The sequence below is a fragment of the Panicum hallii genome, chromosome 3 (assembly GCF_002211085.1).
Source record: "Panicum hallii strain FIL2 chromosome 3, PHallii_v3.1, whole genome shotgun sequence".
Lineage (NCBI taxonomy): Eukaryota > Viridiplantae > Streptophyta > Magnoliopsida > Poales > Poaceae > Panicum > Panicum hallii.
Genome location: NC_038044.1, coordinates 15992788 through 16007122, shown reverse-complemented (window position 1 = coordinate 16007122; position 14335 = coordinate 15992788). Strand labels below are relative to the sequence as shown.

General features: G+C 44.5%; 1 protein-coding gene across 1 annotated transcript; it reads right to left on the bottom strand.

The window, feature by feature from the left end:
* Positions 1 to 1787: 1787 nt before the first annotated feature.
* LOC112886102 (TBC1 domain family member 10B-like) lies at positions 1788 to 10667 on the bottom strand. Its single transcript, XM_025951880.1, has 18 exons — positions 10420 to 10667; positions 9717 to 9786; positions 9172 to 9636; positions 8932 to 9081; positions 8719 to 8832; positions 8373 to 8431; positions 8223 to 8289; positions 8076 to 8127; positions 7873 to 7965; positions 7230 to 7313; positions 6701 to 7119; positions 6481 to 6542; positions 5898 to 5967; positions 5237 to 5317; positions 5060 to 5161; positions 3413 to 3546; positions 2912 to 3029; positions 1788 to 2471 (listed from the first exon to the last, which is right to left on the bottom strand). The coding sequence occupies exons 1-18, from the start codon at positions 10461 to 10463 to the stop codon at positions 2208 to 2210; spliced, it is 2448 nt and encodes an 815-aa protein (XP_025807665.1). The 5' UTR covers positions 10464 to 10667; the 3' UTR covers positions 1788 to 2207.
* Between the last annotated feature and the right edge of the window lie 3668 nt (positions 10668 to 14335).

The window sequence follows — 14335 nt, the reverse complement described above, 5'->3', positions numbered from 1 at the left end:
CTTTCTACTGTTTGACATGAGCTCGAACTCGTGCTGGACTGACCGGACTGGCCGGTCAGTGGTCTTCGGATGCTTCTGATCAAAGATGCACCCCTGATCGACCCACGCCGCACCCAACTCGCCCTCTAGTTAACAGCTCCAGTCTCTTTCAGGGCCAGCATAAGTTCCCTGATCAGTGCGTCGATCACACGTTCACACAATTACAGTAGAGTTAGGCACCGTGGGCTAGAAGTAGTCAAGCTGTTCCTGCAAAGAATGGTAATAGAAAAGCACATCACATGATTTTTTTAGATGATAAACGAACTGAAAACACCAGGTGAAAGTATTACTCACTACTCAAAATACCTGTCACCTTCTGCCATCAGCTTGACAAGGGAGCACCTGGCTCAAGCGCTGAACGCTCACAAGAACAGGAACACAAGAAAGCAAGTGAGAAGAGAGGGAGGTCAGTCAGGCAGCCATGGAGTACTATTCCTACCAGCACGGCGGCGGCGGCAACTTCGGCTCGAAGGAGAAGAGGCCTCCACTGAAGAGGGGGCAGCTCAAGCGGCAGATCGCGAGGACCATCAGCAACCTCGTGGCGCCCAGGAACGCTGCGAGCGCTAGCGCAAGGGTGAAAGCTGGCCGCGGCAGCGGATTCAGCAGAGAGCCTAGCTGCAACTGAATCTCAACGGGGGCAGCAACAGGTTCACAGGGTGTTTGGTACTAGTTGATGCCATGGCAGGGCAAAGTCCACCTGTTCTTGCTGTTATAGTTTCTTTTCTGGACTTGTGTTCCACGTAGGGTATGTGTTCCAGTTCCGTTATGGTACAAAACATGCAGGGTTGTTTTCAAAGGCTGCTTGATAGTGTTTAGCTCGACCAACCAACCAGAGGGGCTACGTCAAGGCCGAGTTTTTCTGTTGCACCGTGACGAGCGCACGGCATATGTACCCACCGCCTCTCTTCTTGGCAGTATTATCCTAAACGTTAACCGCTAAACAGCTCTTTATTCAGGCTAAACGGCTATTTAAATGAGTTAACGGTCGTTAAACAGACATTGTTAGTCATCGTGTAGTGTGGCTAAACGGTGCTCGTTGGTCACATCTTCTACAAAGAAAACAGATCCGTTTAACTCGTGAGACGGTCTTTACCCTGTTTACATTGGCTTTGCGTTGGTCCGAGGAAACACACCGGCCATAGTCGTACCAGTCCAAGGAGGGCCGAAGTGAAGGTTTTTCAGAGACAGGCTCAAAAGGTTGACGTAGGGTGTGTTCGTTTTCGGGTAACTAAAGAGGGATCACATCAAAAAAAATCTTGTTATTTAGAAGTATTAAATAAAGTCTAATTACAAAACTAATTGCAGAACCCTAGTGCTAATTCGCGAGACGAATCTAATGAGGTATATTAGTCCATGATTAGCGAATAATTACTGTAGCATCACTGTGGCAAATTATGGATTAGTTAGGCTCATTAAATTTGTCTCGCGAATTAGCACACAGCTGTGCAAAAAATTTTATAAACAGATTTTATTTAATACTTCTAAATAGCAAGATTCTCTTTGATGTGATGGGTCTAAAGTTTGGAGGGTGAGAAACGAACAGACCCGTAGTAGAAGCGAGTACCCAAATTATGGCACATAGGAAAGACAAGTGCACCGGTCTGAGGAGAGCGCCAGCAAGAAGCACAACATGCCTCTTCAACTGAGCATTCAAAACTCTGTAGAGCACCGAAAGGCCACCACAGCATACCATACCAAGGCTCGAGGGCATGGTTAACGCCAACACAGTTCTCTTCTCTTGAAAGAGATAATAGCTTACATCGAGCACACCCTCTAAAAAATATGATAATTTACAAGAAGAAGCGTATCACAGTTACCCAGAATTCTCATCCATTTCATAAATTCTTCTGATGCATTTGCATCCGAAGGTGGCAACTGAACAACCATACAAACTGCTCCTTTTTCTCTTCTCAATCAAATGATAAAAAAAAAATGGAAAGAAACAACCTATAGACCTATAGACGTGGCACCTAAGAGAATTAAAGAAACCATAAAGGGCAGGGGGAGAGGGGGGAACCAAGAGTGGGCATGAACGAGTACAGCAATACATTATGAGGATTTCAAAATTTAAGCCACTCTCAGAGATACCTCAGCCGTCACCATGTTTATATGGTGTACCGGTATAACGTGGTGGCATAGATATTTCGGAAAGTGCAGCATTGTGCTTATCAATCCAATTTTATTTCTTGCATCTGTTCATGTTGCCCATTCAAATTGCTCGTGGCTATTTCGACCCCTGGCAGCTCATTGTCTTTCTCAGGCATCTCTGCTCTCAGCTTGCCATCTTCTGCGGTTGACTCTGTTGTCTGTTCAGAATCTAGCTCTAGTGTTTCTCTCTGCTTCTCATCATCTTTGTTGGAGAATTCTACTGTTTCATCATTATTGTTGCTAAACTTTGTGTTTGTGGAGTCATCAGCATTGTTCTGTTTTTCCTGTGAGGAATCCATGGGGAAAACAAGTTTAAAAGCTAGTAGACAGCACCAGCATACCTTTTGCCAAAGAAGGGCCAACGATACAGAATGACGTGTATGCTAAGAGAATTCAAATTCCACAACTATTACCAAAATGTACTGCATCAGAGGTGCAAAGGTATTTTTCGGTACTTGGTAGGAAACAGACCTTTACCATTGAGGTTAGGCCATGTGAACTACAAAGATAAAAATAAAGCTAATTTTTAACTCAAAAGGATGGGGAGTACCTCCACAAAATTTTCATTTGGAACATGAAATATGGCAAACTTGGCTACTTGCAGTGCAGAGTAAGATGTTTAAATTAATTTTCTATCTAAGCAATTTAAGTGGAAAAAACAACCATATCTAGTATGCCTCATGTCTCAGAATTGTTATATTTTGGTCAGAAGAAAAAAAAATACCTTGTTCTTATCACGCCAACTCAGTGAAAATGGACCGAGCAAGTTTTTCCTTCTTGGCTGGAACTCCTGTGATGAAGTCTGGCTTGCCTGACTAGGGGATGCATCTAACATTGATGTTCTAGAAGGGGAACAGGTCCAGGAAAGTTATCGACATTAGAACATTATGACAACAAATGACAGGAAGCTACGTAACTAAAAGTCATCATCATGGTATTAGTACACTCTGTTTTCAGTTAAAAAAACTATAAGAGGACAGATGCAGCATTAAGCACAAGTTCAATTGTCAACAGTGAAATGTTAAGATAATACCGCTTTTAAACATACAATGTTTAGGACAAGCTAATTAGTTCAAAAATGAACTAATTAGCTTGTCCTAAACATCATATATTTAACAGATGGAGTAGCAAAAGGTGATTGGTAAATTAGCACTGCCTTATTACTAGTTTTAAGGAGCTGTCCATCTCACTCAAAGAGTATTGAGAGAAGATAAGACTGAGATACCTTGGAGAAGGGCAAGGGGACAGTGCTTTCTGCTGGCTAGATTGGTACTGCAGTGTAGCCTCTAACATTGTTTCTGCCATTACTGCTCGGTTCTCCATTTGGGCAAGTGAAGCCATAGCTTCCTCGTACTTTTCCTGCACACAAACCATGATCCTTTAAGCGTAGAACAAGCTAAGGTGAAAGAAGATTAGAAAGAAAGCACATACTAATTTGCTAATTCTGACAAAAACAATTATAAGTAGTGACAACAAAATAATAGAAGCACCAGAACCCATCTCAGTAATAATACAAGCATTAGTAGCTTAAGTATACCTGTCACTGGGAGGGTGTGTGCCCAGCCATGCTTGTCCCACCCACAACCAGCTCTCATTTACCCACTGTGTACCCTCCCCATATTTGCCCACACCCAATTTTCCACTACTCATTGGTAGTTGGATAACTGATGGATAAGCTTTGAACTTTGATCTCTGATGGCTACTGTTGCTATACTACGCATCCCGATCACTGATGGCTGCTGTTACTTGGTCCATCCAGCAAATAGCTGAGCAACACTAGTAGCATGCATGATGACAGGCGGGTGGCCATGTGCTGCGGCACCGCTCATATTGGATCCATTGGATTGTGGCTTCAAAAGGTGCAGCATGGAGAATGGAGTGAACGGCAGCTCCAGGGACCTGGAGAGCTGTGACGAGCTTGTTAACCAGTAGAGGCCTTGAGGCTGGCAACATGGCAGCTGAGCAGGTTGATACCGAGACGGCAGACACCAATCACAGCAGCATATGAGCTGCCGGTGTTGTCGGGCTTGATGCAAGCGAGGACAGCCAGGCTGAAGGAAATGGAGGCCACGACCTCAGCGAACTGATACATGGACGCCAGTCAGGGAGGGGCCAAGATGTTCCTACTTGCCGCCACAGGTTCGCAGTTGGGGATGGATGCGAAGTCGGCAAATGGGGAATAAACCCTCCCCATGCCCTATTTCAATGGGAATTATCCATAACCAACCCTTTTTCACATGGGCACATGAATTCCTGTCCATATGCTACCCATTTGACGCGGGTATGGATTTGGGACTCAGCAATGAGATACTGAACAACAGGTATAGTTTGAACAATGGAAATGAAAAAAAAAACAAAGGAGGACGTTTTATAAATTAGAGACCTCTTTCTCAAAAGGATATCTTGAAACAAATAATGTGATGGTTGCAAATTGCAAGTAGGGTTCAGGACTGTTTACTGTGGAAGCCATCCATTTTTTCCTTTTTCACCATAAAGTTGAGTTTTTTAATGTCTAAGAAAGAAAAATACATATATAGTGGCAAAATGGGGATAAAACAGTACCATTAAACAGTCCTTTACAAAAAGAAAAGGAGCTGGACCAATTCAGCAGGTTTCCAACAAAACCCAGTTAATTTCTGAACAAGGCCAATTTTTCAATTTCAACCTTACCAAGAGAATTTTCCAAGTATTACATCTGCTGCTCTGAGAAGTCTATGTTTATATGTTAATAAACAAAACAAAGTTTTATCTTTTGCTACTCCGATAATAGATGATACACTAAACAAGACTGATTTCACCTAGTTCAACTGGAAATAGCTGATGCATGAAATGATAAAGCTGATGTTGGCAATAGATTAAGTCAATGATTAACCTGTAGAACATTAGCAGCGTATCTCTGAGCAGCAGCATCCTGCTCGGCCGAGATGCGAGCTTCCTCTGCAATTTTCAGTTCTTGTTCTACACGCATCAGGACCTTTAACAAGATTCCTGGTTAGTGGATACGCAGTAGTAGGAAAATGGATTTAGAAGAACGTGCAGACACCAGTACCTGAAACATTGCTTCCTCCTGTTCCTGCTTGTCTGACAGGGCCTGTCTTAGTTCAGATATTTCTTGTTCCAACTGCTCAACCTGAAAGACAAAAGTGAAAATATTTTCACAGTTCTTTTGCCCAAGAAAACAAGAAGTCTTTAGATCATAAAATAAATTATGATGAATTTGTTGAATGATTCCTTAAAAAATCAAATAGTAATTTGTACTTCACAATTATAGAATGATACTTATATATTCATACTTTAGGAAGCTAAACAAAGTTAGAAGTGATTTATGTGGAATTGGCAACAATGAGCCCAACGGTACTCCCTATATGACCTTTTACTCAGGAGTTTTGAGTTTCACAAATAAATGTTTACAAACGAAAGCAAGAGTATAGTTATAGCAACATCTCCACCCTCTACCACTAATTTAATTTGTGAAGGAGGTTTAGTGACCGTAGCATGCAATTTAATAGGGGCATGTCAGCATGTGTGAGTGTGTGACATTCTCATTTACTGTTCTTTACACTTATTGCTTGGTCTGGGCGCGTGACTGTTGTGGGCCTATATTGTGAAATACTGAAATGGAGGTAGCACGTAGTACCATACAATCTAGATTCTGGATATTTCCGTTGCTGAATATCTTCTTTGTAAACAACAGTATAGTATTCTATTACCTTTGCACTTAATTGGCGCCTATTGTCTTGCTTAACCATTTCCATCAGCGCTGTTTCTAGTTCATCAGCTCTGCAAGGCAGAAAGAATAAAGCAAACACATAAATAAAACGAACATATCGACTAAAAAGAAAATATTCAGCTAAAAGGGCATGATTGTATTGTGTAAAGCGATCATGTGTTTAACAGTTTCACAACATAAGTACAGCAGCTAGAACTTGGCAAATAAACAGCAGTGAATAGTTTGCTTGTATTGCTGCCAGAAACAATTGATAAGGTTGTCATATTTCATGCAAGGTATGTGGTCAACCAGGTCAAGAATTATGAATTTGTTTTGCAATAATGTTAGATTTATGAGTTGGAAAAAAAACAGCAGCTTTAATTAATCTACTAGTTAAAACTGGTCCCCCCTGAAGCAGTTAAAAAGAAGGAAAGGGAGAACATTTACCATTGCCATCACACTAATTACTCTACAATTTAACTGCTAATTACATCTGGTGAGAAATTAAAAGTGATATCTCCTGTAATGGTTCCAGCAATTTATAAAAAAATAAGTAATGGAAACTTGGAGAGGAATTAACAGACCTGAGAACAGCTGATCTTCTCTCCTCTAGCAGTCGGCATAATTCCAACTTCAGCCAGGCAACCTGTGGTGCTAAAACTAAACATTACTACCATGGGGTGATGAACTACAACAATCTCTAGATTTGACCAAGGACAACGAAAATAATATGACAGTGCCACAGATTACAACCCTTTTTAAGTGTAGATAGCAGGATTTAGAGACTATGATCGAGAAGGTTACCTGGTCCTTTGGATCAGGCAAAGAATCAATCTCAGAATTGACTGTCACGCCACCATACATATCATCCATGTTTCCAGGATCACTTTCTTGATTGGCATCCCCATCTCCCACATCACTCAATTGGTCTGCTGAATCACTTAATGAGACCAATGGTTCAGGGTCACGTTTAAAGTTATACAGCTTTGATGCAAGACCATTGGTGTCCGTCCAAGCACCTAGACCTTTCGCTCTTTCTTCCATTGAAGATATAACAGATGGGCGGTGTTTATTACTTAGCTCTTGCAATATTGTTTCATTTACGGATTGGTATCCCATGCGAGCTGTCAAGACAAGCTGGCTGCTGTCGAAAGTGGAACCAGCTAAAGACTGCAAAAGGGTAACTGCATCACCGGCATCTTTTGTAGTTACAAGTGCAGGACCTACAATTGATGCGAGCATCAGTCAACAAAAATCGTTTGCTGTGTATCGGCTGACTACAAATACTATATTCTTATTGGAACTGAAACGAAGGAAATGTATGTTCTAGTACCATAGAACTCCAGTAGCGCAAGAGCTGTCCGGAACAGCATTACCCTGTTTCCATCGAACAAAAGCACATCCCAGACACGGAGAACTGAAATGTTTAATAATATTCAGAAGTGATGTAAAGTTTTTTCAAGTATATATGTATGGGATCACTACACCGAGCAGGTTCTATTGCTTATATAGAGGTAACTGGGGTCATAATAAGCAATCATAGTAGTGAGTTTTACATGGTGTTCCTGGCTTCCTGGGTATCCCATAACTAACACTAATATCTAAGGCAGGCCTAGTTATCTTTCAAACCGTATAGTGAGTGCTTACTTTACCCCTTCTCACTCGGTCTCTCCTTATAAAAATGACCTGGATCAAAATCATCTAGTCCCCTTCCTTGGATGAAAGTTTTGAATATTTCCTTTGCATGAGATCTTTTTCTTGAATACGCAGGAGAGCTGCATATCATTATATTAAGAAGGAATCCTTTACATGAGATCAAGATTGTTCATCCGTCTATTACAAGCAATGTGTAGTTCGGAATCATAGATGTTAATTGTTTTGTGCAGGTAACACCATTACATTAGCTAAGCTATACGTTTAGAGAATGTTCTTCTACAAGTACTCAGTGATGAAAATAATGTAAAATAAAGTCTAACCACTCTCCCAAGGAAGCACATTTGTGAAGATGGATAAGAACCACGGCCCAGTAACCCATGCAACTTGAAGTCCGAGGTAATCCAGGTGATTTGCTGCGTAAAAGAAGTATGTCAAACCGTAATGCTTGGATTTTGCTTTTCCATTAGGTCAGAAAGAGTTGTGTGCCACCAATATTATATTTTAATCATGATAGGTTGCTAACCTAGTTTAGGGAATTTCTCTCGGACCAACTCCTCTAAAACAAGCTGATCCACCTGAAATACAACCAAAATTCGGAGAATGGATTGAACTTGGGGCTTCAAGCACCACCAGTACGCAAAATAAACATTACTGGGCGAGTTCGCAGTACCTGTGACTCAATCATTTCTTCAGAAAAGTAACCATCAAAATAGTCATCGATAATTCCAACCAATGTCCTGTAACATATACCAGTGATGGATTTAACAGATTATTTGATCCAACAATAACATGAGATGCAATAAATTGTCTTGGGCCATACCAAAATGCATTCTCCTCCGGCATCAATAGAAGCAAGAGACCAGCAAAAAAGTTCATCGCCTACAGTATTCAGAAGATGAATCTATGCTAAGAGAAATGTTGGATTTCTGATCTAAAACGTTGGTAAAACAATACAGTATGCCAGAATATTGATTAAGAAAGGTTGTAGTTATTTCATATTCATCAGAAGCATAGAAGACTAGGTTTTAAATTCACCTCTGTGGTGTGATGAGTACAAAAAAAGAAAAAAATTATATTGATTCGCCATTTCGGTTATCCAAAGAAGCAATCGAATTTTGGTAACATAAAAGACAATAATGAGGCTGACCATTTGTCGGAAAAATTACCTGGCAGTAACCAACTGATGGGTTGTGTTTAGCATAAGCTATAAGCATGCGTCTCAAAGCATTTCTTCCATCCTCATCTAAAGCAGGATGACCTGGAAAAGTTCTGGGCAAGTCCTATAAGGAGTCAAAGTGCAGATTGAACTGTCTTAGACTCTCCAGCAGTAAGTATCCAAAAAGAAATGATTCCACATGAAAATGTCCATAAACGGCTACCTTCTCTATTTGCCCTATCCACTTTTCATGGATAGCTTCTGAGGTTGAAGAATCTGAACATTTGTTACTTTCTGATTCACCTTCAGCTGCAAGACTATCATAATACCCTTCTACCCTACGAGCTCCAGTACCAACAAAAGCTTGCCATAGCTGTCAACAGAAATCCACAGAGCTGCTGAATGAGCTGAATAAATCAAAACTAAAAGAAAAAAATAAAAGGCTTCAGTGCTTAGACCGCACCTCTCCCCTCAAAGCCATTGGTAGTCCACCATGGACCAGACACTCCAACTCTTCCTTTGAAATGCAAGTTTCTTCATGACTCCTGCTTCCGACATCAGCATTCCCAGTATCCCCCGAATGCATTTCTTGGCTAGGATCAACCTTATCTACATCATAGAACTCGTCCTCTGAGTCCTCTGACAACTTGCCCTCTTCAACTTTCACGGGATGGGTTCCATCATTTGCTTGCTGCTTTCCAGCAGAATATTGCTTCTTCTCCACGCGCAGGCTCATCATCTGCTCGATGTTGCCAAGGGACTTCCTAATTGGCGTCCATATTTCGATCTTCCGTGGCCCTACTGATGTCTTCTCTGCCAGTGATTCAGAACCACCACTCTTAGCATTATCACCAGCGTCCTGTCCAGACGACTCAGGCTGCCTCTCCAGAAAATGCTTCCATCTATCAGATCTCTCCTCCTCTTCTTCCTGCAAGTACAGCACCCAGAAGGTGTGTGGCGTGTCAAGAGCATACAATGCAGATGAAAAATCAGGGGACTGTCTTCTACCTTGTAGATGCCTGCGTACTCCTTGTAACGCTGCAAGTGTTGGGGCCGCACAGCAAAGCCATATGCATCCCTGATTCAATCACACAGCATCAGAAAAGAGCGTAGACTGTTCCCAACTACAATGCAACTATCTACGCTTAAAACTTCGAGGAATCTATACTTGCGTCCCCTCCCAGATTCAAAGCAGGAAGAAATGTTTGCTATATCTAGTCATATCCATCACGAATTCGGTGAATACACGACGCAGTTCCAGAACAAGCAGTCCTGCCAAAACGAATCCGAAACTGTCCGCTTCTGCCACAGGAAACGGCCACACAGACCCCCAGATCTTTTCGAAAAAGATACACGCCAGTGCACCACAAAGCTCCCGATTCGGGCAATTCCGCCAACAATTTCACATGAAGCTAAACACCCACTCCCCGCGGATCCGTGGAGGGGGGCCAGATGCCCGCCGGCGCAAAAAAGCGCGCGGAATTTCCCGCCGCATTACCAAAAAGGAAAATCCAGCAAAACAAACCCCCGCGCCGCAACGGACCGAGATCCCCGGCCAGCGAAAGCAAGCACGTCCGAACCCGCCGAGCGGGAACCTCCTCCACAGCGGGACGGAGGGGCGGGACCCGAACTCGCCGGAAGCTATCGACGCGCGGCGGAGGATGCCGCCACGGCGCGGCGGGAGCGGGGGCGGGGGGACGAGGGAACGCACCGCTTGTGCTCGAAGGCGATGAACGGGAGGCTCTTGGGCTTCATCTCCCCTCCTCCTCGCGGACCCGGCGGGCGGCGTGGCTAGCTCGACCGCGGGGTGGCGGTGGGGTTTGATCTGGCCTCCGGCTGGACTGCGCGGGCGGGCGGAGTAGGAGAGTGTCCGTACTCCCGGGTGTGGGGACTGGGGAGAAATTGGGGTGACCCTGACGAGTGACCGCCCTCGTGGCTCGCGCGGCGCGGTCTTTTCTTGGCTGACACGGGGGGAGGGGACGGGGGTTGGTCGAGGAGGACTCGCCGCCCAGTCGCAGTGGTGGACGCAGTACGGGTTCCGTGACTCGTGTCCTCCGCGAGACCGAGATCCCGATCCTCCGTGCACGGGGAAACGGGGGGTCACCTCGTGTTGTCCCTCCCTCCCGGGGCCTCCCGGCGGTTGGGCTGTCTTCCTTGACGGAGCAGATCAGCAGCAGCGAGGGCCTCTTTGCCCGGGCTCCGCCGGCTCCGGCACCGGCATGTACTGCTACTGTAGCGCGGAGCCGGAGAAGCTGAAAATCTGACTCCGGCTGCTCCAGCTGTGTCATAGAGAGGAGGAGGAGAGAGGAAAATGGATTTAATGAAGAGAGTGCCTCTATAGTGATGTCTTGGAGGGAGCCGGAGCCGCCCGATGTCATACCAAACGGCCCCTAAAACTGAATGTTGGATTTAGTTTCCCTGTGAATCCCATCTCCGAAGCAGCTTGATTCTTGCAAGCAAAGTCCAGATGAGGAAGCTGTGGTATGTATGTTGAAGCTGATAATCAACAACTAATTACTTCGTAACAACTAAATATTTTTTTATGTTGCAAGCAAAGGCCAAACAAGTAAGGTGTGCTACATGAAGCAAGCTAGTATCAATAATGTTTCATTCTTAAGTTTTATGCTAAAGTTTGAACCAAATTTAATGAATGCTTCATGGTTTGGGGTAAGTTTGACATTCTAAGTTTTATTGATAGTTCTTGGCACTATGCATGTTTGGGTTTGTCTTTTGGTCACGTAAGGTAGAAGTACTTCCTAGTGTCTCTTTCTATTGTGTTTTTTGTGTCCTTGATGCAAGCATTGCATTAAGCTCAAGTTATTTGTAATATGTAGATTTGCCACATCAATAAATGAAGAGTTCAAGTCAGTTCCATGCCTACAACAGCTTTTTTTTTAAAAAAAAGATAAAGCAATTTTATGATTCAATTTTCTGAAGTCGGTAGAAAATGGAGAAAAATATTTTGTTTGTACGAGCCCAGGCATTAAGTGGGTTAAGATTTTTGAGCGTATTATAAATTTTAGTGGTTCGTGTCTAAACTCTCTGTCATTGTATTGAGGTAATAGAATAAATGGGGCTTTGCATTTAGGTGTGTGTAATAGGTTTCTTTTACTTTTGACACTAAACAAAGTTATTGTTCCATTCCAAAGTAGGATATCTTAGTCATGTCACGTAGAACTCCTACTAAAGCCTTTAGTAGGTGAGCAGAAAATTACTTCTATATTATTGAAGACAACCCATACCACATTATGGCAAATCAACGTACACACATACATATCTGATTCGAATTTGTCCACATACATCAGTACCTCTGGACTTTATTTGGTGCACCGCAAATAACGCAACTGAAGAAAAAAACCCGGGTTCGTACCACACCCACCGACAGCACTTGCCGCCCGCACCCGGTCGCAGAGATCGCGCCGCATAGGATCAACGCCTTACGCTGCGCGAGGAAATGAATGGACCGTGCTTCCAGCGACGCCGCAGCGGGATCCGTGGGGCCCCCGGGCCAGGCACAGCCGCACAGGCTCAGGGAGAGCGCCGACCGCCGAGACACCTGTGATCATCCTCCCTCCCTCGCCGCGGGGGGGACGAGGCGTAACATGCTCCGCTGCTTTTAATGCCGCGCTCGGCGTTCCGAACCAAGGCACAGGCATGTACCGCGCCAATCATCACTGCACTGCGCACGCCCCCTTGCTCCAGCTATCCGCGTGCAGGTACTCTGCAAAGTCTGCAGCGAGCTCTCATATTGTGCCGGTGGTAACATGCCTGCAGTGATGAATCGATCTTGTTCTTCCTTTTCCAGGTTCCAGCTCTCAATTGGTAGTCGTGAAGGAGGAGGAGGAGGCCATGTTGTTTGTCAGATACGATTGGTTTTAATTTTTAAAAAAAATCTAGACAGGAGCTCTGGCAGATACGGATCGGAGTTAACAGTTAAGGGAGAAGGATGCATCGTTAATTCGGAACCAGATCATGTGCAGTAAATGATTCTACCTCCTAGGAACGTCCGAGTCTGACTGCGCATCGCCGTTGCTTCCGCATCCATCGAAAAGGAAGCCAGCGCCCTCTCAGTCGTCGGCCCACAAACAACGATGCGGCCCATTCCGAACTCTGAAGAACACAGACCATGAAACCCCAAATCCCCCATGGCCGTCGGCCGACCCCCGCCACCCTCGGCTTCCAAAGCTCCTGGTCCAAGGCCACCGTCATCGAATCCGCAACGGCGCACAGCCTTGCTGATGATGGTAGCGGCGTCCTCGCCAAGCCCTGGAGGGCCACGGCACACGGCCTTATGCAGGAGGGGTCGCCAGCAGCTTGAGGAGATTATCTTCAAAAGGAGAAGCAGGCAACGTGGTGATAGATTGTTGAGTTAAAGACAAGAGTTGATGTGAGCTGAGATTGTGATTCAATATTGAGTGTCTTTGTCAATTTGAAACTCTGATTAATTTGTCAATTTGAGATGCAAGAGAGGTTCACAATACATCTGAGCAGAAATTTCCACCATCTGCTGTAGAAACACTCGCCACGAGTAAACTGTGAAATAACAATGAATTTTGCAAGGAAGCAAGATGAGAATACGGAGAAGGACTGCACGCGAGTCTGTAAAATTCAGAACATTCGGTAAAGCTCATTCAGATTCAGTCACCACCACGTTCATGACAGCTCTGCCAGTGACTCTCTTAGAGCGCCGCACGGCACCAACAGCACTGCCATGGCGACCTCCCTCGCTTTCAAGCTACGAAATCTTCATGGCCATGATCCCGCGCATCTTGCACGACCAGACTGTTCCCTCGACGCCGAATCTTGCTTCCGCGGCTACCCATACACGCGCGGCCGCGCCCCCCCGCCCTACCGGTGCTGAACAGGGCAGGACCTATTGTACTGAGGGCGAGAGCGCGCCAGTGTTCGCTAGGCTCGACGGGGCGGCCAAGACAGCACGGCGCTCGTCGTTCCCCTGCGGCAGCGCGGCGGTCTGCATGCTATGTAGAACGGCAAGGATCCGAGTTGAGGGATGGAAGCTTGGGCCGTTGGTGGGCTATGCAGAAAATTTATTCACCGTTCATGCTTATTAGACGGACGATGTGTGCCATTCGTTGGATGGGCGATCGACGTCCCAGCGCGTCGGACGTCCCTCGGTGGTAGAATCCTCTACTGCAGAGGATCTGGTTCCCCGTTAATTCGTTATGGGCAGAAATGCGACTGTGTTTAGTGTTTGCTAGCCCCCTACCGGTGCCACTAAATTCTCCCTCCATCTCAAATTATAATTTATTTTAAATTTTTTAGATATATAGATTTTTACTGTGTATCTAGACGTAGCGTACATCATAGTAAAATATATGTATAGAAAAGTTAAAATAAATTGTAATTTAGGATAGAAGTAATAAGAAGTTTTACTCGCGTAAAGATCTAGCTAACAGGGTTACTGGAATGGCAATTTTATTTATCTATCCATTCGGGTTTTTTTTTATCTTTGTATCCATTCGCTTTCGGTTTCTCACCGTGTCGATTGGTTTTATGTGCGCACGGTGATGCCTTTGCAAATCACAAGCTTTAGGCACAAAAGGCACGGCAACGTACAAATATACACGTGACGGTACGTGTGTGTTATTATATATATCCATGCCGAT

Bases quoted from the DNA above. Each gene is read 5' to 3' on its own strand.
- LOC112886102 (XM_025951880.1), bottom strand. From the start codon at position 10,463: ATGAAGCCCAAGAGCCTCCCGTTCATCGCCTTCGAGCACAAGCG. The intron at 6,543-6,700 runs GTAACCTTCTCG...TTAGCACCACAG, and splicing joins TGCCTGATCCAAAGGACCAG to GTTGCCTGGCTGAAGTTGGA. The intron at 2,472-2,911 runs GTATTTTTTTTT...GATTCCTCACAG, and splicing joins GTTGGCGTGATAAGAACAAG to GAAAAACAGAACAATGCTGA.